At 40.3% G+C, this 23926-nt stretch overlaps 2 protein-coding genes across 4 annotated transcripts in view; both read left to right on the forward strand.

Moving 5' to 3' along the window:
* Window positions 1-1349: 1349 nt before the first annotated feature.
* ncapg2 (non-SMC condensin II complex, subunit G2) lies at window positions 1350-12493 on the forward strand. 3 transcript variants are annotated; one of them, XM_010744136.3, is made up of 27 exons: window positions 1350-1459; window positions 1631-1745; window positions 2918-3097; window positions 3179-3293; window positions 3389-3546; window positions 3629-3763; window positions 3855-3949; window positions 4032-4188; window positions 4267-4359; window positions 4444-4569; window positions 4653-4832; window positions 5133-5285; window positions 6134-6356; window positions 6444-6541; window positions 6666-6836; window positions 6917-6987; window positions 7077-7230; window positions 7310-7483; window positions 7560-7670; window positions 8308-8484; window positions 9985-10084; window positions 10168-10376; window positions 10466-10600; window positions 10749-10852; window positions 11582-11682; window positions 11763-11862; window positions 11950-12493. In XM_010744136.3, exons 2-27 carry the CDS (start codon window positions 1668-1670, stop codon window positions 11999-12001), a joined length of 3450 nt encoding a protein of 1149 aa, XP_010742438.3. In that variant the 5' UTR covers window positions 1350-1459; window positions 1631-1667; the 3' UTR covers window positions 12002-12493. The 3 variants fall into 3 exon arrangements, with proteins under 3 accessions (XP_010742438.3, XP_019127163.2, XP_027129939.1); XM_019271618.2 differs by having other exon boundaries at window positions 6669-6836; XM_027274138.1 differs by having other exon boundaries at window positions 1395-1745.
* A 1195-nt stretch (window positions 12494-13688) lies between these two features.
* The window catches only part of ptprn2 (protein tyrosine phosphatase receptor type N2), a 131527-nt gene continuing 121289 nt past the window's right edge, over window positions 13689-23926 (forward strand). The window contains exon 1 of the mRNA XM_027274139.1: window positions 13689-14294. Within this exon, the coding sequence (XP_027129940.1) occupies window positions 14210-14294 (85 nt within the window). The 5' untranslated portion in view covers window positions 13689-14209. The remainder of the gene's footprint in view (window positions 14295-23926) is intronic.

The following is a 23926-nucleotide window of genomic DNA, read 5'->3' on the forward strand; positions in this document are numbered from 1 at the left end:
GAAGAAAGTCAAGAGGTCATGCTGGTAGAGCTCCTTCTTGTTCTCCTTCCTGTTGGTGAATGCTGGTAGAGCTCCTTCTTGTTCTCCTTCCTGTTGGTGAAGGAGCTGTTTAGGGCCTCCACAGGACGTGAGAGGAGTGCTAACATCCTCCTCTCTGGAGTCTAGGGGGCAGTCTGGGACAGAGTTTGCCCTCTTGACTCCTTTTTTTTGTCCCTCTCCGATGACTGCATGACTGCAGATGCCACCACGGTGGCATAGAAAGTTTTTAACAGAGTTCTGCACACTCTAAAGGACCTCAGTGTCCTCAGTAAGTGGAGACTTTGACCCACTTTGTACAGGATCAGGTCAGTGTTGTCCGACCAGTCTAGTTTATTGTTGAGGTGAACACACACACAGTCAGGTATCTGTATGCGCCCAACATCTTGATATCCAATAAATGGATGTTCACCGGTGTGGTCTGAGGTGTTGAGATCTTAACAGCCGATGAAGTCTGTGATGACCCCAATGTACTTTGAAGCACAACACCACTACCAAGAATAATAAGAAGAAGAAGAATCAGAAATACTTTATTAATCCCTGCAGGGAAATAGTTTTTGTTACAGCAGCTCCCAAACGGTAAGTGAGATAGTAAGTAATAGCAAGAAAACAAAACTTTAACACTATACACCTATACGATAACCTATTTTAACACTATATACACAGGTATAAATAACAGTTACATAAAACCAGTAACAGTAAAATAAAAACCAAGTAACAGTGAACTATACAATATATAAATCTAAAACCTTATAAAGAATTTAATCCTTGAGAGACTGTACAGAGAATAGACACTGATTGTTTGAAGTACAGTATGCATGTGTGGAAGATCTCACTTATGTATTGCACAAGCCAGTTCGATAGCTACTGGACTTGACTTGGAGTGTCTGATGTATTTTATTATTATTTTATAATCATAATCAGAAATACTTTAATAATCCCAGGGGGAAATTATTTTTTGTTACAATACTCCAGTATACAAACAAACAAAAACAACATATGTAACATTTATATATATATATATATTATATATATATATATATATATATATATAATATATATATATATATATAATATATATATTAAAGGTCAAAGAAGGGGGTGAAGATGATGGTGTGGAGGCAGATGTTGGGTTTTATAATAATAATAATAATATAATAATGATGATGATGTGTGTGGTAAATAAATAAATAAAGTGACGAGTTGTTATAGAGAGCTCTGGTGGAGACATGTGTGGTGATTTGTCTCCATCTAGTGGCCGAGAAAGGAGAACTACAGTTTTACGTCAGCACCAAAAAGTTGACGCACGACGTCACGACGCACGACGTCATGACGCACTACATCCAAATTTGCGCGGGTTCGCTGTTGTTATGGGTCGGTTGTCATCCGCCTGCGGTCCGCTCAGGAAATTATAAACAAAACGGTAAAAAAAGTCGAAGTTATCGGTTCATACTTTACTTTCTCATGATCGTTAGTCAGAATACTACCTGGAGTAACGGACAGAGGAGGAGTAACGTTTGGAAATAACTGTTTTAGTAACGATAAACTCGTTACAGTAACGTTAGCTCAGACGTTAAATGTTTTTCCATCGCAGGTTTTAAGTGGAGATCTTCACGTCGCTTCTCGCAAACATGTCCAAACGAGACGCGTTTTTAGAGTCCGCCTGTAAGGACAAAGTGGAGGACTTCCTGCGCTTCATCCACCTTCATGTGAGTAGATAACTTCAAACCAAACCAGAGCTGTGTCACATGTGTCTGAGGTGTTTCTGTGCACGAATGAGAAGCATGAACTAAATATTATTACACATTAAAGAGCACAACAAACACTACAGCCTGCACAGTGAATGTTAGGTTGACTTTACACCTGCTGTAAAACATTACAAGCTTCACCTGCAGGGCTGTCTGCATCAGTTTAACATGCATCAAGGTGTTGTTGTTGTTTTCATGGCTTGTGTTTGTATTTTTAGTGTTACTGTGTGTTGTATTATTGTCTGTGTGTCTGTTTTGGATTGACCTGTTCCTAATTTGTGCTGCAGGACTCTCTTGAAAAAGAGATTTTTAATCTCAACGCGACCTTTCCTGGTTAATAACAACAACAACAACAACAACAATAACAACAATAATAATAATAATAATAATACATTTTATTTCATAGGCGCCTTTCTGTCACCCAAGGACAGCGAACAATAAATAAAATTAGACAGCAAATAAAAGAAACAAACAAAAAGAACCATAAAAGTATCAAATCACAAGAATACAACATTAAATTAAATAAAGGTTTAATAAGATAATAATGTTCTTGTAACAAACAGTGTGTTAAATGTTCCATAATGGGTAGTTTAAGTCATTGAATAGATGAAGACTGAATTAATGAACAAATACAACTGTTAATTATAAAACTGCAAGTTATTCCCAATATTTACTTTTCTAACCCAAACAAATAAAGGAGAAATCAGAGTTTGAAAATACTTTTCGGATGTCGTAAATAACAGCAAAGTGAACCCTGACCACGAAATGGAAACCACACTCATGTTTTCTGATCATGTCCGACGTTAGAGACCACCCAGACCTCCTCAAAGACCTGAAGGTTGAATCCCTGAAAAGCTTTGAGCAGAGAACTCACATCTGTCTGTCACAAACAGCCTGTCACAAAAAGGAGACGTTTGAACCCTAAACCACAAACAACAGCTGGCTTAAAGAAATGTGGGAACTGTATGAGGTGGAACAACCTAACCTCAACATTTCTACCCATCTTTATCGAGCTCTATGATTGTGATACATCTTGAAAAATGAGTCTTAGCTTTGATTACACCTTGTAGTTGGTACAGGGTGTCTCTATGTCTCAAGTTGTTTCTGTCTCGCTTCTCTCTATTCCTGAGCAGAAGGACAAAACCGAGCCTTTCGATGTGGAGGAGGTGGTGCAGGAGATGCCCAGGGACCAGAGACAGACTCTGTGGGGGAAACTGGCTTCACTCCTTCAGGACGTCCTGCAGGAGTTACCTCCGGAGCGCTGGGAGGAGGGCAGGCAGGAGGGCATGGAGGTGGAGTCGGCTGCAGACCCTGTGAGTTTACCTGACAGTTTCTGTACAGCTGTAGCATGTTCTGCTGCTTCCATTAATTTTTTTAATTCACTTTTCCTTCAGAAACGTGTCATGGCTGTCGTGGACGGCGTGACACTCGTGGCTGCCGTGTCCGTAAAGGTCCTACAGGACGGCGACACCTACAGCGCCCTTCTGAAAATCACCCACAGGCTTCACGGTCGGCGTCCTTGCTCGTTTTTCTCTTGGCTGAATTCACGCGGATCGTTATTTTTTTCCATTTTAATGAGTCTCTCGTTTGTGTCTTCCCCTCAGATGTTCTGGTGTCTCTGCCTGTCTCTGAGGCTCCTCTGCAGCTCCACATCCAGACGCTGTGCGAGGCGTGGTGGAAGAAAGGCCTCAAGGAGAAAGAGAAGTTTGGTCACTCTGCTTTCCTGATTGCTCTGCAGAAGAGCTTCATTATGAAGAAACCGGTCAGTATGTTCCCTCAGTTTCACGTCAGATTGATCAATATTGGGCTGTGGGCTGTTCTTCATCGTTCTTCTGTGTTGTCAGGGTGCTGAAATCCAAAGAGTGTGGAGTCTCCACGACGTGCTTCTGAGTCTGGACTACGCTTCAGAAGACAACAAGCAGATCAGAGACTTGTTGCTTCAGTGCTTTCACCGTCCGATTTACATTAGAAACGATGACGTGAGTAGAGCGATACGGCGCCTCTGTTTTACTCTCGTTGTTGTGTCTTTGTCTCTCAGCTGTCAGCCTGACGATGTGCGTATTGTCACAGGGAAAGCGATTCCTGGTGTTTCTTTTCAGCTGGAACGTCGATTTCATCTGGGTTATTCACGGCACGATCAAAAACCAGCTGGAGTTTTACAGCAAGTGAGACGCTCGCTTTATTCTGTTTGTCAGCAGCCAGTTTTTCTCTTGTTCGTGTTGTTTACTGTCAAATCTCTCTGCTCAGGACCATGACCAATCATATCATGGAGATCTACTTCAGAGCATGGAAGAAGGCCAGCGGGGACTTCCTGGAGCAGATCGAGAGCTCATGCATTCAGGACTTTATGCAGAACGCGATCTTCCTCCATAGAGCGTCTCCTGTCCACACCAAAGTTCGACAGGTAGACTCACCACCTTCTGTTACGATGTGATAGTGTCACTGCGTTTGTTTCTACTGACCTCTTTACTCTTGTGTGCAGATCGTGAGCTATTTCCACTCGAGGAATGGCTGTCACAAGGTGGACAAGATGCTCTATGATCTCTACAAGCCCATCCTCTGGAAAGCTTTAAGTGTACGCACACAGATTTTTTAACTTCATATTAAGATTCTAGTGTTTTTATTTTGGTCTGATGTATTTCTGTTTCATTTTTTTCAGGCTCCAAACTTTGAGGTGCGCGCGAACGCCACTTTGCTTTTGCTCGAGGCCTTCCCGATCCACGACCCGGATCAGAACAACAAGCACATAGATGAGATCATTCAAAAGCAGCTGGACATAGCGATGGTGAGAACCTTTTTTTTTTTTTTGTAAAGCACGTCCTCCTCAGCTACTCTTGAACAAAACTTGATAATGTCCATCATCCTCAGGGCCTCCTCGACGATCCTCATCCTGTGGTGCGCTCCACCGCCACCCTGGGAGTCTGTAAGATCCTGGCAAAGTGCTGGGAGCTCCTCCCTCCCACAATCATCACAGACTTCCTGAAGAAGCTGGTGATGGAGCTGGCAGGAGACACCAGCTCCCCTGATGTCCGGTGTTCAGTCTTCAAGGTGGGAGACGCCGTTACTTGCTGTCCTGACGTGTTGATTGTGCTGGAAAACGTGGACACATGGAGCCTCTTAGAGTTAATTATTGTTGTGCGATCTCATCCAAGATCTAAGCCGAGAACACGTTTAACAAAACTGAGTCGAGTTATGTTAGAAATAACAATAATTAGTCGTTCTTGTCCAATTATTTTCGATGCCAGATAGTAAACATGGTCGCCACTGCAGGCAGAATTAGCACAGCTGAGTCTATTGGCAGCAGACAGGACATTTAATGACTCGTGGTTTGTGTAATCCTTTCCCCAGTGTCTGACTATCGTCTTGGACAACGCTCTCAGCCATCCACTGTTGGAAAAACTCCTGCCGACTCTCAAATACAGCCTTCACGACAACTCGGAGAAAGTCCGCACGGCCTTCCTTGACATGCTCATCAAGGTGAAGGCAGTGCGTGCTGCCAAGGTACTGTTTCTGTTTGCTTCATACAACAAACAAACAACAAAGTACACAGTGCTTTTCTTCCCTTTATATGAATATATTCCATTATAATTCACAATTAAACAGTATTAACAGTACAAACAACACCCCGTTGAGAGAGTGAACAACATCCATCCATTTTCTTCCACTTATTCTGGTCGGGGTCGTGGTGCCTCTCTCTAGCAATCCATCCCAGCTCCTCCTGGGAGATCCTGAGGTGTTCCTGGGTTAGATGGGCTATGTAGTCCCTCCAGCGGGTTCTGCCCCGGTGTCTCCTCCCACTTGGATGTGCCCGAACCGCCACAGCTGGCTCCTTTACAACGTGCAGTCGTCTACTCTGTAGAGCTGCCTCTCGACGGAGGAAGCTCATTTCGCCTACTTGTATCTGCAGTCTCGTTATTTCGGTCACTACCCAAACCTCATGACCTTAGGTGAAGCTTGGGACCAGAAAATTGAGCGCTTTGCCTTCGAGCTCAGTCGCAGTACTCCTGCCTCCATTTTCCCATCACTTGTGAACAAGACCCCGACATACCTGAACTCCTTCGCTTGGGGCAGCAACATAAGGTCCATTAATATATTTTTAACGAGAGAACATGTCTGTCATGTTGCAGTGGACCCTTTATATCATAAATCCAAAGGTGTGTGGGAGTTTTCTATAAAGATTCAAGGCAAAAAATAAATATAACGAAAACAGTATCCACAATAAATAATAAATAGCATCAACAACAAGAAAATATACATGTTATTAGGCCAGAAAGGTCAAACTTCTTTGGTTCTCTACATAATCGATGAAGGTAAATTTCAAATCTGTCCTGTGTTTTCCCCCTTTGCAGTTTTGGGACGTGTGCAACATGGACCACCTGCTGGCCCGCCTGGCTGTCGATTCCCCTTCGGTTTCCCGGCGCATCGTCGATCTGCTCTTCAAGTCCTTCTTCCCAGTCAACGAGTCGGAGAGGGAGTGGTGCTGTCGGTGCGTCACCCTCATCCAGATGAACCCCATGGCTGCCAGGAAGTTCTACCTGTACGCCCACAAACACACGGCCCCCACTAACATAAGTAAGCGTTCGTTTATCAAAGACAAACATGAGATTATTTAGCATCTCGCATCTGTCAGTGGATTCATTGTTTTGTGTTCTCTTGCAGTAAAGCTGATGTTGAGTATTCGCCGTGTTCTGAACAGTTCCATCCAGGCTGACTGCGACCTGTCCGACATCAATGAAAGCAACAAGGAGAACAGCGCAGTAAGAGAGAAACTCACAGAGTTTATTTATTTGTAAAGAAACTAAACTCTGAGAAATGGCTGCAGAAGCTGTAATTCAGAGCGTGTCTGAATTTATGGAGATTGACTTTGGAGTTTGATCTCAGCAGGCTGATCCTCTGCTGGGGAAAGACACGGCCATCACGTCCCATCTGCTGGAGGTCGTGGTCATCCTGTGGAGAAGCGTCGAGAAGGCTCTCAAGCAAAATGAAGAGGCCTGGAAGTACACGATCGCCAAGTTTGGAAGCGTCATGGCCAAATATTTCCAGGCCTTTGAGGTACCTCAAACTTCCTGTGTTGTATTGTTTGTGTTTTTCAGTCACTCTTCCATGAACACTGTAAAACTTTTGTTTTTCAGCACAAGCAGTGCACCGTTCCTCTTATAGAACTGGCCTCCTTCATGCCTCCAGCTGCAGTCCAAACGTTCAGGTGTCGCTTTCTCACTCGACGTTTCACTTCTTCTTTTTTTTCCCTGTCGTTTGGCCTTGTCTAACCTGCCTCTCTCGTTTTCTCTCCAGCTGTGGTGTCTTGTCCAGACTGAGGAGGATGGACCCAGGAGCGGAGCCGGTACAGTACAGCCAGCTGTTGGACTGCATGTGCAGCTGGGGTCAGGCCGCCGCCGTCCTCGAACTCGCCACCGACTGGCTCACCGAGGCCTTGCCCAAGCAAGGGGTCAGTCAACACAACACCAAAGAGCGTAGAAGGGCTGACACTAATGTTCACACGCTCACTGTTTTCCTTTCATCTTCAGGACAAGACGAACACCAATCGAAAGGTGCGAATCCAGGAGACGGTGGAGGCCAAACCAGACCTGGCTCTGGTGTATCTGGAGTACCTGTTCAGCCACGCTTCAGCCCGAGAGAAAGTCCTGGCTCTTGGCGAGAGGCCACTGAAGCAGCTCCATGCAGCTCTAGGAAACTGGAGGGTATGTTGGACATTCATCAGACTGTGAGGTAGGTGAGTGTGCTTTATGTTAATTGGTGTCATATTTGTCTCCACAGTCAGTGCTGTACGCTCACCTCACCTCAGAAGAAAGTCAAAGTCCCGGTGTGGAGACGGCGCTCAAAGTCTTCGTGTACCACGGCCGCCTCGGTGCACATCTGCAGCATAATGTGAGTTTATTTTAATATTTAACCCAAGATTGCAGAGTTACAGGATGTTTAGTGCAGTTCTTGTCTTTGTAAATGAGAGCTCTTATTAGAACAGGACTGAATTCTTGTTTTATCGTCTTAATTGGCAGGATGAACTGATGAGAATAAGAATAATCTGCAGATTAATCGATAATGTCAGTTGCAGGGAAGAGGGCTAATGATTTTTCCAGATCACTCAAAGTTGTGAGACAGATTCTCTCGTTACAAGCTTATATTTGCTTATATTTCTGGGTCGCTGCCCCAAGAGGAGTTCATGTATCTCCGTGTCCTGTTCATGAACCGTGAGATGGACCGGCAGCTTGCTGTGGTGTCCTGTGGACGTACCATAATGTTGTGGGGGAAGATGGAGCTGAAGCAGAAGGCAAAGCTCTTGATTTGTCCAGCTTTCCATCTATGTTCCAACCCTCATCTACGGTCATGAGCTTTGGGTAGCGTCCATAAGAATGAGATCGCAGATACAAGAGGCTGAAATGAGCTTCCTCCAAAAGAAATGGATGGATCAAAGCCAGTAGTTTATTTTCTGTGTTTTTCCTTCTTAAGCTACAAGAAGAAGTTAAAAAAAAAAAGTTAATAAAGTGAAACTGTTTCTTCTTTTTAGTCCTCGGAGGGTCGAGACTACCTGCAGTCTCTGGAGCATGTGGCAGCGTGGATAGCTGAGCGGGTGCTGCCCTTCCTGACTAAACGCCCCGGTGATGGTGATGGTGATGGTGATGGTGATGGTGATGGTGATGAGGGTTCGGAGAAGTCGCGGCCACTGGCTGCACAGATAACCGAGGTGAGCTCAACTTCTGTAAACATGTACTTACTTATGTACTTTATGTTTCCAGTCGACGACTTTAAACTGGAAAACTTCCACTAAGAATTAATTGAGCCCAAACAGTTATGCGTTGGGTGTATTCTAAGTGTCCATTGAGCCTTTCCAAACTACAATTAGCAGAGCTGAAATGACTTGCTGAATATGCTCAGGCTGCAGTGAGCACCAGCATTTAATTTGGGCAAATAGGGAAAATGTGTGTGTGGTCTCCATTAAGGGAGATGGGACAGTCGACTCCACTGCAGCACAAATGTGCAAATTAGGCACAGCCATGAACTGAGTACATTTCATAACCGGAGAGCAGCTGTTCAAATATATAAACACTGCTGGTCCTCCCAGCTAAACCTACTCTGCGCCATGACATCATGTCAGAAGTGACTCCTTATGTCTCTTACCAGGGTAGCGAGAAACTTAAGAGTCATGGTTGATGACCTACCTTCTCTGATCACCTCAGTTGATAAGAAAAATCAGGCCTCATCCGACTCCAACTCCCGATCCAGGCTGTGGTCTCGATTACTGTAATGCTCTCCTTGACGGGCCTCCTGAAACCCTTTCAGATGATCCACAACGCAATCTCGTGCACGGTCTTCAATCAACCCAAACGTGTACATGTTACCCAGCTGCTCATCAAGCTCCACTGGCTCCCTGTAGCAGCCCGAGTTAAATTTAAATCTACAAAGTAGTCTCCGGTTCTGAACCCACCTACTTCAACGTCCTCATACATACATATGTTACCTCCTCTGCCACCTGTACGCTCAGAGCAATCCAAACTTTTCTCATGTGTTGTTCCCCGTTGGTGGAGAACGTCCTAACAGTTCCTACCAGATCATGGGCGTCCCTCTCTACCATCTATCCCCTTTCTACGTGAGCAGTGCTTATTGCTGCACGAACATGCCGTTGCCACTCTGTACCTCGATTGTTCCCTTCATTGTAAGTCACTTAGGAGCTCTCAGTTTGAGACTTTTTCTGATGCCGAACATCGTGCAGCTTTGAGGGTGGATGTGACGGATAGCTGCGAGTGTCTCCTGGTGTAATATCATCTGTGTGAATTGTGAAATCAGATTTCTCTGCAGGAGAATCGTATCTCCTTGTTCATAAATAGCCAGTTTTAGCTTTTTTTTCCGTCTGACTCATCGCCCGTACCAAGGCTGCAGATTAAAACACACAGTTATGTTGTTATCCAGAACATTAAGTTTTGTGGGGCCTTTTTGCCTCCTGCTTCCAGGACTTTCAGTTCTGCTCGGTAAATTTAGACTCCTCATAGATTGTTCTGCTCGGCTCCACACACTCTGTACATGCCTCCTCCTGCTCAAACTGATACTGAAATTAGTTTTTTTTTATTTGTGTCATTATTCTTCAGCCACATTGCTGCTGCGATCAGATATTGAAAATAAGCCTGTTTCGCTTATTCTTGTAGCGGTGATATTGTTCCTCTAAGAGTTCCTCTTGTGTGTTTACCAGAGTTTCCTGACCGTGTGCCGGGACGTTTTTCTCGTGGGTTTGGGCGACGAGACGCTCAAGGGTCAAATCCTCCACTTGTGCTCGCTCACCCTCCTCTCAGGTGAGTGTTTCGGTGCATAAAGTAACTAAAAAAAACACATTTCTTCATGTGAATTCATCTTTTTTTACGTCTTGTCTTTCCAGAGGCGGGCTACCTGTGCATCCCCGCAGTGCTGCCCATTTTGAAGGAGGTGGCGGACAGCTACGTACCCGGCGACATCAAAAACAACGAGGCTCAGGAAAATCTGGAAGACCCCACCACTGTGATTCTGGGCGTGGTGGCCAACATCTTCCAGAAGATTATCGAGCTGTTGGCTCGGCGTCTCAGGAAGGAACCAGAGGAGGGAAAAGAGGTAGACAGTTTGTTGACCTACATGAACTTTTTGGCCTCCTGTAAAGTTGCACTCATCTTGACTCCATCTCCATCTTCATCCCGTCTTAGCTGTGTCAGTCAGCCGTTCAAGGCCTGACAGACTTCCTCCAGGTGGCTCAGACGTGGGACACGGCGCCTCTCTGCGGGGTCTTCTCGACTCTCTTCGCCGTTATCGTCGTGGAGAAGAGACATTTGCTTCAGAAGGTATGAGCTCTGCAGAGGACGAGGCACAGCATTTGTCTTTTAGCAATATCCCGCACGTCCCGGGGAATGATAAGGGACATGACCGATTACGTTCTTGAGCAATTCAATTAAGGGAGTGATGAATGCTGCTGCGCTCTCATTTTTAAAGATTACCCATCCCGAGGAAGTGATCAGCCCGGAGTCACTGGAGGACATGCCTCCTCTGTCCAGCGTCCTGCTGTCTGTCATCCTCAAATCACCGTCTGTTACCAGGTAAATGTCCTCCGCCTGCTTCCTCTTATACATACGATGACCTCAGCGTTCTTCTTCTTCCTCTGTTTAGTTTATGAGATAAGATCGACTTTATTAATGCTACAGCGTCGAAAATACAAGGTGGATAAGAAAAATACTTTAGTGTGCTCCCCATGTACGAAAGGCTGAGTCCTTCCTGCAGCGACCCGGTTCTGACTGTGGTCCACAAACGTTTCCTGTCCTTCTGTCTTCAAGTTGAAAGAGTCCTCAGCGAGTTCATTCAGCCACGTCTCTGTGATGCTGCACTCTCCATACTAGCTCCTCCATCTTACGTGCCCCGTGATAACGGACGGTACACATGGGTCGTACCATCTTTTCCACTCCCGGCGCTTAGATCCAGCCACGCATCCCCGTCTTTTTCTCTTCATTTCGGCATGGATTGGTCTTTGGACTGCCTAGCACGAGTGTAAACAAGAGAGCTGCGGCCTTTTTTTGTCACTTGATGCGTCATGAAGTAGTCTGACAGAAAAAAGGCAAATCACTCATCTCCATAGTTCCACGTCCATGTTTGCACACAAAACGCAGACCAAAAAAAAAAAAGTCCTGAAAACACAGAAGTGTTCAGAGCTGCCACCCACACGGCGCCATGGCAACAGGAAAGTTACAATACATTTACCTGACCTGAATAAACTTTAAAATACAGTTGTTGTTTTTTTAAAAGCTGTTTTTGTTCTTGAACGTCTCTTTCAGGGCGTTTCTGACAGAGGTCAGCTCGTCTTTGCACTCCGAGGCCATCAGCAGTCTGAATGAACTGGCTGCCGTGCTGCACGTGTTGGCGGTCATCAAACACGGTGAGTTTCCAAGATTCAGTTTTTTCATAGTTTTAAAAGATATATTTTTTTTAATACTTTATTTATTTTGAACTCTTCAGCGGGGCAGTCTAAAGCCGGTTTGAAGTGTGCAGCCACATCAGTCCAGCAGCAGCTTCACAAACATGCAGTCACGTCTGTAAACGGCACAGACATCCAGAGGTACGCGGAAAGATAGTTTTTTTTATTTTAAATCATTTGTCTGGATCAATAAATTAATAAATGTTTATCCCTTTTTTTTCTCCACAGGGTTATTTATGAATCTTCTGCGAAGACTTTGAATGAAATTCTGGATTTATAAGCGACCTCTGTTATCAGCTTCAATCATGAGAGGAGTTTCAGCTTTGCTGTTCACATTACAGACTTAATTTGGCAGACTGAAATAAATATTTAATCTTCACTGACCGGGCTTTGGAACATATGGATTGGATTGAAATCTAAAGCATGTTTTTTTTTCCCCCAGTTTGGCTCGACTTCCCTCTGTTTATTTATTTCTTGACGGCACACATTGCTCAAGCTTTATCTCTCCAGCTTTGTGCGATGATAACGTTGAGAAATATCGATCGAGCGAGCGCTCCAGACTGCAGAAGTATGGCTTCTTCGATTGAATGGCATTCTTCTTGAAAGCTTTTCCCTCCACAGCTCGGTGCTCTCTCTCATATTTTTTAACAGTTTTATATAAAATACATATATTTTTTTCATGTTTCACCGTCTGTGTTTATATATCTGTTGGTCTGTCAGTGTGGAGGCTGCAGTGTGCTACTAATAAGAATAAAACAAACGTATCAATCAACCTAAACTTGATGTTTATTTCTTTCTTCTTGTCTGTACAGCGGTTTGCCGAAGTAATAACCACGTACAAACAGACAATAAATCACCCTCTGTTCAGTCTTCATTTTTAGAGTCTGCATATTGTTTTGTCAGTATTTGTGATTGTGCATGCAGAGGACACACATTTCTAACTTCAGGAAAGAGATGAGTGAGTAAACATTTCACAGATTATATTTTTATTCTTCAGTCATCTTTGAAACATTGTTTTTTTTTTCTTTCTATATTGATTGTTATATCCTTTTTTAAAGAACTACATGTACTCAAACCTGTACTAAAGAATATTTTTACGGTACTAAACTATATTTCTACTCCACTGCACTCAAGAGGCAAATATTGTACTTGTATTTATCTATATTTATTTGACAGCTGTTGCTTACAGCTGAAGTTTTTACTTAGAAAATATGAAGTTTATAAAATATATTGCATGCACGGATATCTTCACAATGTTTTCGAATAACAAGTACTTCTACTTTCAATACCTTAAGTATATTTAGTTAATTATGCACTGTACTTTAAGATCATAAATGCAGGACTTCTACTTGTAATGGAGTACATTAACGCTGTAGTGTTGCTACTTTAGTAAGTAAGAAGCTGATAATGTTTCAGTTTTTATTGACACTGTCAGAGTTATATTAATTTAGTTATCATGTTTATTACTGAGGTAGTTTGCAGTAGTGTTGAACTGGACTGCGTCATACTGAGAGGTGTAGTATAGCTACTTTTATATACAGTAAATAAAAGGATCTGAATGCTGTAATATCTTTGTATATGTCGAGACTTTCTGTCTCTCTGTACCTCATTTAATCAGGTAAGATCAAGATCTCATTTTCAAGATAGACCTGACTACAGGAGTATGTCAATAAAACAAAGAAATACCTTGAGCCTAGGGTCAACTCAGGTGTTTCAAATGATAATTAATGTTCATGTCATCATTTATTTATTTTTTTTATCAAATTATTGTCAATTAACCTCAATCTGCTGTATTTTATCTGCTGTTTTTAGTAATTTTTACTACATTTGGTCATTTATTATGTAATATGAGTTTATGTCTAGATAGAAAAATAGAAAAAAATCACCACAATTGTTTCAAATGGTTCTAATAATACAGATTTTTATTGAGGTTTATAATCTGACTATAGATTTCCTGTAATGTTGTTTGTGCTGTGACGTGTTGTCACATGAACGAGGACACTTTATTTATTTCCAGTCATGTGTAAATCAATTCTTTTTTTCTCGGGTTTTGTGTTGCCTTCATGGCTTCCGGGCAGTAATCATTCAGTAAGACCTGTCTCCTCTGTCATCCATCCATCCATCCACCATCCCTTCATCCATCCACCATCCTCCATCCATCCATCCAGGGCGCTGTTGCATGCTGCACGCATCATCCCTCCTCACCATGTGTGCTTGACGTCAGAAACTTAGGAGGGGCTCCTCGGTGAGGCTGGTTGCTGTTTGTGGTGCTGAAACAACGCCTGTATTGTGAGTGTGCATGCGTTTGTGTGTGTATATGTGTGCGTGTGTTTGGCTCATTGCAATTTTTTTAAAATAATAAAACATGCATCTTTAGTCTTTAGCCTCGTCCGAGCAGCTCGCCCCTGAGTTGAGCGTTTTTTTTTATAAAAACATGCAGTTTTAGCCGAGCTGTTGCGATGGATTAGTAGTTCTAGGCAGGAGCGGTATGGATTCACTGTGGTGTCCCGTCCTCTTCGCTGCATTGGCCGTCAGCCTCTGCTCCTCACCTGCCATCGCTGACAGAAAATTTGGTAAGCATGTGATGTTTTTCATTCCCAGCTGTCTTTAATCTTTGCTCTGTCTGTCTCATTTTGATCCTGCACAAACACCACCTCTGTTTGCAAAAGTTATTTTATATAATAGTTTATTATACTGTAGATTTGCAAGTGCATGCCACCTCCACCTCCTCCACCTTCTTCTTCCTTCTTGCAATTTCCTTGCAAAAACTTGTTGTTGCATTTGTGTGGCTGTTTGCATGAAGCTCCACCAGGAAAAGTTACATAACCTACCAAGGCCCTTATGGTGCATGAAATGTTTTGCTGTTTGCTACTTTTGCAGCCACTAAAATTGAGTTTTACACATGCAGAAATATACATTTCATACTGGTTTAATAGTCTCCAGCACATGCCCTCTGTAAGGAGCATGCCATTTTAAATCCAGTTAAATATTTAATGATATTCCTATGCCTCCTTTCTTCAAGGAAAAATGGACATCTTTTCATACAGCCGTGTTCAATTTTCAGTCTTGGCCCAGGTTTCATTACCCTTCATTTGTTCTTCCTGCCTCAGACGCTGTAATTTAAAAAATAAAATGTATGGCACATTTCCAGTTAACGAAGCTATCCTGATTATTTTGTTCTTTTTTTTGTAAAGATAGAAAGACATTAGAGGACTCGTTTTACTGCTTCAGGTCCAATTTACACCTCTAAATCACACTTTGCTGATCAGCAGTCAGAGCACATGACAGTATTAAACTTTATGACGAGCGAGAGGCAAATATAGGTCTCAAGGCTGATGATTCATACAGGCTTGGAGCCGCATCATATTCTTTATATTTAGAACAAGAAGATATCTATCTTTTTTTAAGAATGTATCTGCAGCATGAACAGTTTTCTCTATTCTGTTGGTCAAAACATGTAAAATCATCCCAGAGACGAGGACAACTGTAACTATATGAAATGAAAACAGCTAAACTCTTGCTAACGGTAACTAGAGAAGCATGAGTAGCATCAACGGCCATCCCAGCTTTTGACTCTACCTGAATTTTCATGACTTGGTTTGGTTAAAGAAACCTTTAGATTACATATTTAAATCTGTTACATTTTGAATTAATTTAATATATTCATAAACAACATTTTAATGCTCAAGTTCACAGAATTTGACTTCTTAACCTAATTCTTGCTAACGGTAACTAGCTTAGCCGAGAAGTAGTAACTGCCATCCCAGCTTTTGACTCTACTTGAATTTTTATAACTTTGTTTGGTTAAAGATACCTTTAGATTACATATTTAAATCTGTTACATTTTGAATTCATGTAATATATTTATAAACAACATTTTAACGCCTAAAAGTTCACAGAATTTTACTTCTTAACCCAACTCTTGCTAACGGTAACTAGCTTAGTCTGCCCAGCTTTTGAGTCTACCTGAATTTTCATGACTTGGTTTGGTTAAAGAAACCTTTACATTGCATATTTAAATCTGTTACATTTTGAATTCATTCAATATATTTATAAACAACATTTTAATGCTTAAAAAACTTCCCCAAATCTATAATAAAGTTCACAGAATTTGACTTCTTAACCCAATTCTTGCTAACGGTAACTAGCTTAGTCATCCCAGCTTTTGACTCTACCTGAATTTTTATAACTTGGTTTGGTTAAAGATACCTTTAGATTACATATTTAAATCTGTTACATTTTGAATTCATTTAATATATTTACAAACCACATTTTAATGCTTAAAAGTTCACAGAATTTGACACAGAATTTTGACTTCTTTCCGATTCTTGCTAACGGTACCTAGCGTAGCCGAGAAGTAGTAACTGCCATCCCAGCTTTTGACCCTACCTGAATTTTCATGACTTGACTGAAATTATATTTTTATATCTATCACGTTTTTAATTAATTTATTATACATATGAACTACATTTTAACATGCTTTAAATTAATGCACAGGTTCTTGTGTACGTGTAAATCACTGGTAATTTGCATACAGACTAAAACTAAAGATAATATTACTGAATATTTTCAATCATATAACAATTTCACCATATTAAATAGAAAAATATGTCATAAAAATGTAATTTTTATATTGTATTTTGTCAAAACAACATGTAAAATAATCTCAGAGAGACAGACAACTAGAGCTAAAGCTAACGTAAGCTAGCAGAGGACAGGGTCATGGTTAGCCTTAGCTGAGGCTGAAAGATTATTAACTGATTTTTTAATTTTTTTTTTTACATGGCTGTGATCTGTAATTAAATAATATCCATTTTGATTAACCAATTCAGTTTATTCTACGTAACTCGTGATGCAGTAGCTAAATCCAATCATGATCAAAAAACCCAGCTAAATGCATGCTAACGGTAACTAGCTTAGCTGAATAGCAGTAATTACCCAACCTTTAAATTACATTTTTAAATATATTACATTTTGAATTCATTTATTATATATATGTATATGTGTGTGTATATATGTGTGTGTGTGTGTAATCTTTGCTGTTGTTGGCTGTTGTGAGAGCAAACATAACAGAGAAAGCACATTTTTTCTCCCGTGCAAGTTGAGGGCTTAATTTATACTTGTGAATGAGTCAGTTCTTATTCCCCTGTGTGCAATTCTCTCATTGAATTCTCTGTATGTTTTTCTCCGTATGTGTGGAAGAGGTCTCCATTGTCACGAGTGTGGCTGGGAGTTAGAGGTGGTTATAGTTTTTAATGAGCCCCACTGTGCATTACGCCGTGTCATCGGAAAGCTTTAGATCAACGTGTGCGCACATGATGTAGCTGCCTATATATAAACCCACATGTAATAAACGCAGTGCTTACATATATTAAATGTGGGCAGACGGTGAGAGAGTGCTGTGTGTGGGAGTCTATCTGTCCAGCTTGTCTGAGAGTACACGAAAGCCAGACAGGGAGAAATAAGTCTGCAGTTGCAAGCTCTGATTATGAAATTCTAAACACTATAAAATTTAAACAGTGTTGTGAATCTGGCCCAATGCGTAACACTACAAATATCTGAACGTTTTAAATTCATAGTGCTTGAAAAGTAGTGCTCTGCTCTTTAAAACTTCTCAAAAAGTACTCCATGTCCTTAAAAAATCACCCAAACCTGTTTTAGAGTTCACCGAATTTGACTTTTTAATGCAGACAGCAAAACTAAAGATAATATTACTGAATATATTCATATTTAAACAGGTTTATCATATTTTAAAAAAGATAAAACCAAGCTAAACTCTTGCTAACGTTACCTAACTAAATATAAGTAGCATCAACTGCCATTTCATCTTTTGACTCTACTGGAAATTAAGCAATTTAAAGCTATTTTAATGTTGTTATTCCACCTTTAAATCACATATTTTGATGTATTAAATTGTAATTCATTCATAAATTATTTCAATATATAAGAAATTCTGATAATAGACAGACACTAGCTAGACAGCTATATTTTTTCCATATTTTTTTGTAGATACTGTGTTTTGTCCTAAAGATTGTCCAAAGGGAGAGTATAGTATATACATTTTTGGTCTTATGTAACGTGGCGTTTAGTCTGTAACCTTCCTAGTAGTATAGTAAAGGTCACATCTGCCTTTCATGGTTTAAATTCACTCACAGATGCATTTCAGGGTGACATAAAGCGCAGTAAAATACTACAACATGTTTGTTCACCTTGATCCGATCATGATATCTCTACGCTCTCTTCCCGGAATGACGTTTGGTCTTCCAATGAACTGGAGAGAGGTCATGGACAGGTTACCATGTTGTACTTTTTCCTTTGCTTTTCTTACTGAAGTGACTCACTGAAAACAGCCTCGAGTCCAGTCCCTTCAAGCGTTACATAATTCAAAAGTGTGTTTGAGAATTAGCCAAAGGGTGGTATTTCTACCAGTGGGAGGCATTTGACAAACTTAACGAAACTGTTACACATTAATTATGTCACAAAGTACACCCTGGAGGGCTGTATAATGCTTTTCTACTGATGAAAGAGGGGAAAAAAGGCTTGAGTTTAATGTAGGATTGGCATCTTTTCTACTAAGCTCTACTCTAAGAGTGCAGGAAGGTTAATGCCCTGTTTACACTAAGTTGGGAAGAGCTTAGAATTTGTATAATGAATTCACTGACTACTGAAGAGTGTCCTGCCAAAGGAAAATTAGCAGAAATTTCTGTTGCACACTAACACTCTAGTGCCTTGCAATCAGTGTTGCTATCAGGCCTGTTGTTAAAATTCAGTTCAGCACCTCTTTTCTGTTTGCAGAGGTCTGGTAGTGTCCTGAATCCCAATAACAACCACTAAAAAATCCTGTAGTTTGACTTCTTAATGCACGAGTTCAGTGTAAATCACTGGTAATATGCATACAGACAGCAAAACTAAAGATATATAGATAGATAGAGATATATTACATAAGATAATTTATGATTATATTCATTACACAATGTTTGAATGTATTTCGTTCAAGCTCTATGCTGCCTTATAAAGTCAAAACACATACATATTTGGTTTGTACCTGAACTCTTTTGCATCAATATTACCATATTAAAAACATATGTCATAGAAATATATCCATTTTGATCAAACAATTCAGTTTGTTATTCTACATAACAAGTGATGTAGTAGCTAAATCCAATCATGATGGAGATAAAATCCAGCTAAACTCTTGCTAACGGTAACTAGCTTAGCTGAACGTAGCTAGGAATAGCAGTAACTGCCATCCCCGTTTTTTGATCCTGCTGAAATGTTCATGACTTGGTTTGGTTAAATTACCTTTAAATTACATATTTAAATCTATTACATTTTGAAGTAATTTAGCGACAAGTTCATAAACATTTTTGGAAAGAACTTTTATTCTGCCAATCTAAACTTTCTGTTGCATATAAACACTCCAGTGGCAGTCAGTGTTGCTATCAGGCCTGTTGTTAAAATTCACTTCAGCATGTCGTTTTTGCAGAGGTTTGGTAGTGTCCTGAATCCCAATAACTACTAAAAAATACCATGGTTTGTTAACCATACGGGCCATTCTCTATCTGCAAGGTCATGTACTGTTGGCAAGATAAATGTACTTTGGGCAAGTTTATTGAACAGACACAGAATAAGACTAAAATAGACGAATGTAAATCTGGTAAAAATACAAGTTTTGAATAGATTTAGTTATATAATGAAAAATTAAGTTGTTATTCCTTTTCTAATAATGCATTCACAAATGAAGCAGGAACGGCTAAAGCTAACGTAGGAGAGAGAGTCATGGATAGCCTTAGCTCAAAGGTTTTTTTTCTGTAGCTGTGATCTGTAAATGAAAAATATCTATTTTGATGAACCAATTTACTTTGTTTTTCTACATAACTTGCAATAGTACCTAAATTCATGATGCAGATAAAAACCAAGCTAAACGCTTGCTAACGGTAACTAGTTTAGCTGAATAGCAACTGAGCTTTTGACCCTACCCAAATTTTCATGACTTGGTTTGGTTAAAATATCTTAAAATTACATATGTAAATCCATTACATTTTGAATGGTTAATTATTAATTAATATGTTTATAAACTACATTTTGAAGCTATAAAAACCTAAAACCACAATTTGACTTAACTCTTGCTAACGGTAACTAGCTGAGCATGAGTAGCATCAACTGCTACCTAATCTCAGAGTGCACTATCTACATTTTTTGTAGGTTTTTGGTAAAATAAAACATTTAAAATATAAAATGAAAGCATCACAAGCTTTATAAGTGTTATGTAGCTTTGCAGCCTGAAAACGTAATAATGACGGAGATAAAAAAAACTCTAATAAAAAAAGACTTTTAAATGTACAGGAATATACGCGATTTGGTGTTTTTAATCTACCTTAAAATCACATATTTAAATGTTTTCAATTGTAATTCATTCATTAATTCAATATATTGTAGGTATATTTATGAAATTAAAACTTAACCTTAATCACACTGTACTGATTATGTTGACTACTAAACAGGCTTTAAGGCTTTCTGTCTCAAAGCTACTTCATAGAAACTATCTTTTAAACTCAAATTACTAAGTGTTACAGTAATATTGATGGATAAAGAAATTTGACAAGGTCGGTTATCTCCAGTATGTACATGGAGACATTGTCCTTTAAAGCTGTGCTGCTGGGTCTTTTCATTACGTCTGGCTATCAGCAGCCTTCGCCTAATATGCTCAGACAAGTTAGATTTGATTCATAGGCTGCTGAGCTCTATCTATTTTGCCACGGGCCTCTGTCATCCCATAGATATCAGGACTGAGTGGTGATATCAAATATCTTATAGTGGTTATAAATCATCTGAGAGGATTGAAATGTTGTGTGATTTGAGGAGAGATATTTTACAGCAGTATGGATTATGAACACAGTGCTGTACAACATATATCCAGACATTTTGCTCCAGTTGAAGTGGTTTGTTTTCGTCCTATATGTGGTTTGTGTCGTCTGATTATTTTCTGAGTTGCTAGGACACTCCCAGTCTGTCCCAGGGGACCAGTTATTTCGATGTGGTTTATCCAGGGAGGAAGCTTACTATAGTTCACTTAACTGCAACTTCAAATCCAGTTCATATACTGTGTATAACGGCAAATCACGAAAAAGAAGTCTCACATTTAGTTTGTACACGTATGCCATAATTATAATGGTGTACAGAAAATAGGTGCCATTACAGATGTTTGAGGACCCATGCATCAGGTCTGCCGTCCACGTCTTTGCCAATTTTTAGATTAGCCGGAAGGCGGAAGAAGCAGGACTATCAACATGAAGGAAAAAAAAGTTGTTTGTTGAAGTTGTCAACTTGATTATGATGCTTGGGGAAAGTTAGTAGGATTATTCCTCTGTGTACTAGATTTGAAGATACAAGTGGATACTCAAGTGGATTGGCTTCACTTCACATCCACAGAGATTGCGACTTGATCTGAACACATATTTTCATTCAGACCCTGAATCAATATATTTTCAGCATCATCATGAGCCATATTCCTCTCAATGACTCATAACTGTATATTAGATTTTTAAAGCAGAGACTTATCTGAATAATGAAAACTCCATTTCGAAAACTCCATTACAAAAACTCTGCTTGAAAGCCCTCTGAAACCAAATCATAATTAAAGTAAAAACTTATCCAAGGATAAAAGCTAATAGGACCTCCCAAACTAATATAACCCTGCAGTGGTGTCTCTAAAGGTCGCAGTCCATTTTTCTTATCTCTCAGAACGTCTGAGTCATCTTGACAGAAATGGTGAAGGGTCAGCTTGAAGCAGCTAGCGCTGGCCCACCAGTTCAAACTTTATTGACACTCGGAGCTTTTCTAGAGTTCACTAAAAGACTCATCCAATAAATGGCAAAGTACTTATTGGATGAGATGTTATTTTGTAATTGTGCACACGGCTGCATAAGGATGGTTAAATGAGCATTTGGTGTTATTTGCAAAGCCTGTTTTTCTAAATTAATAATCTCAACAGCTGCAGCTGAGTGTAATTGGTCTAATGTCAACATTTTCTGCCATCATCTGTTGTTGAATGAAATATGTGCCTATTGATAATAATAAACAACTGCTCGGCTGTACTGAACCAACACACAGCTGCTACAGCCTTGTTTTGAGAGGTTCAGTTTAACATGAACTAAAAGCCAGTGTTTCTCAAACCACGTACCACCTCCAAAAGCATCAGGCTCTCCAAGCACCACCATGATGACAGATGTTAAAACACAGTAGTGTAGGCTGACTCTATTCAGGTATGGACGGTCCACACAGGAGGTAGATTAATTCTTAATGAGATTATTTATTTAAGCATTATTACATGAATGGGTGTGCTTTAACTTCACGACAGTGATGCGGTCTGTACCAATAATAAGTTAAAGCTCTCCTTGTATGTATTACTACAATTATACAACAATTTCCAACTTAAGTAAAGTATAAAATCAAAAGGTTTTCCGATTTGGGGTCTGACTAATATCTGGTAAACAATGAGTCACAGCTGTAGACTCTTATATGTTGTGGAACCCGGTTTACTACTCCAGGAAGATTTCAAGCCCCAGACGACTAATGTTCATGGAGTTTCCCAAACTGATTTCACACATATGAACACAAAACTGAATTGCTAGTTCAGTTGTGTAGTGACGGAGATATCTGCTGAAAAAAGATAACTTTCTTCATGGACAGATTTAGCTACCAAGTCCATGAACACATGAACTTGATGGAGGATGATCCAAACATTTCCATTAACTCAAAATGTATTTAAAAAGGGTCGATGTAATCATTTACAAAATGAACAGAACCTCTTCAACAACCAGAGCTAATATGGTATGAAAGGGGTGTTTTTCATTTTACCTCCACTTCCTTGACAATGATCCTTCTGGTCTTTTATTTCTTTATGTGTTTGTTATGGATGCAGTTCAGATCACTGACTCTGATGACCACAGCGGATGCAATGAAATCATTTTTAAATCCGAAAAAATATTTGAAAATATTGATTTCTCTTGTGAGTAGCCGTACAATAATTGGAATGTACAGCAAGCTGGTCATTATTGTAAAATAAACAACGACAGGGTGATGCAGGACTTCATTTCATTTGAAAGTTTGTAGAACTTTGATAGTTTAAATACATTTATTTCATAAAAAATATATATTTCAGAGATTCTCTGATTTCTCTCGTGAGTGGCCGTGTAATAATTGGGATATTGTACAGTAAGTACCATCGTTTGAGAACCAGTGTGATAGGCTATTCATTAAGTGTTGCTGTCAATTCATAGTTGATTTTAAAGTTACAGTCTTCAAAGTTTTAAGCACTTCATTTCGGAAAGAAGCGACACAAAGCAGGCTGTATATTCCCGGCTTTGGGACGTTGCCACGGCTGGTGTGATAACAGACGAAGTGTGATGTTTCTTTGTGACTCAACAGATGCTCGGAGGAGTGTGTTGGCTTCGAGTGGTTATTGAGACGAGGGAGTGGGAGCATAGCGGCTGGCTGCGCTTCTGTGTCTTTTCCCGACAAATGTCAGCGGCTCTTGAGAGGAAAGGAAGTCAGAACTGTGTCAAATAGACGTGTCGAGGCAATCCATCTCGTTATTCTACTCCTTCCTCTGCTCTGCTTCGGTTCAAGGTGAACCTAGAAGATATTCTAGGTCAAGGAGGAAGAGTGCCACCAGAGAGGCAAGGAAGGTTATGTTACATTTTTCGAGGAGGAAGGACTGTTCTTCTTTTACACTCTTATCTAAAATTAAATTACATTTCAGTGGAGACATTTCACTCCTTGGAGATTTGCGAGGTGTAAGAATAAGATGCATTTACACTACTATGTTGGTAAAACAGTTTTCCCACTTGCACATGAAAGTGCAAAGAATGTGCTGTTGTACTTTCTGTCACCTCGCCATTGTATCTGAGCTTTACCGCATCGTGACACAAAGAGTGTGAAAACATCCTCAGGTATTAAAGCAAGGTGGAACAGCTCTCTTATTCCTCTTCACATCTGTTTCGTTCGGTTCAAATTAAACGGTGTCGGTAAAGGGGTCAGCGTGAAGGTCACCTCTGTTTTGCAGTGCCGAGATTTATAATGAGGACAATAACACAGTAATGAGGGTTGTGAAGGCTGTGAGTTGAAGCACAAGAATTAATCTATACTATCTCAGCTGTGATTAAAGCAGTAATGTGTCTGCTTCGTCTTAGGGAGATGCTGA

Source organism: Larimichthys crocea, chromosome XXIII, assembly GCF_000972845.2.
Source record: "Larimichthys crocea isolate SSNF chromosome XXIII, L_crocea_2.0, whole genome shotgun sequence".
In the NCBI taxonomy this organism is placed as follows: Eukaryota; Metazoa; Chordata; class Actinopteri; family Sciaenidae; genus Larimichthys; species Larimichthys crocea.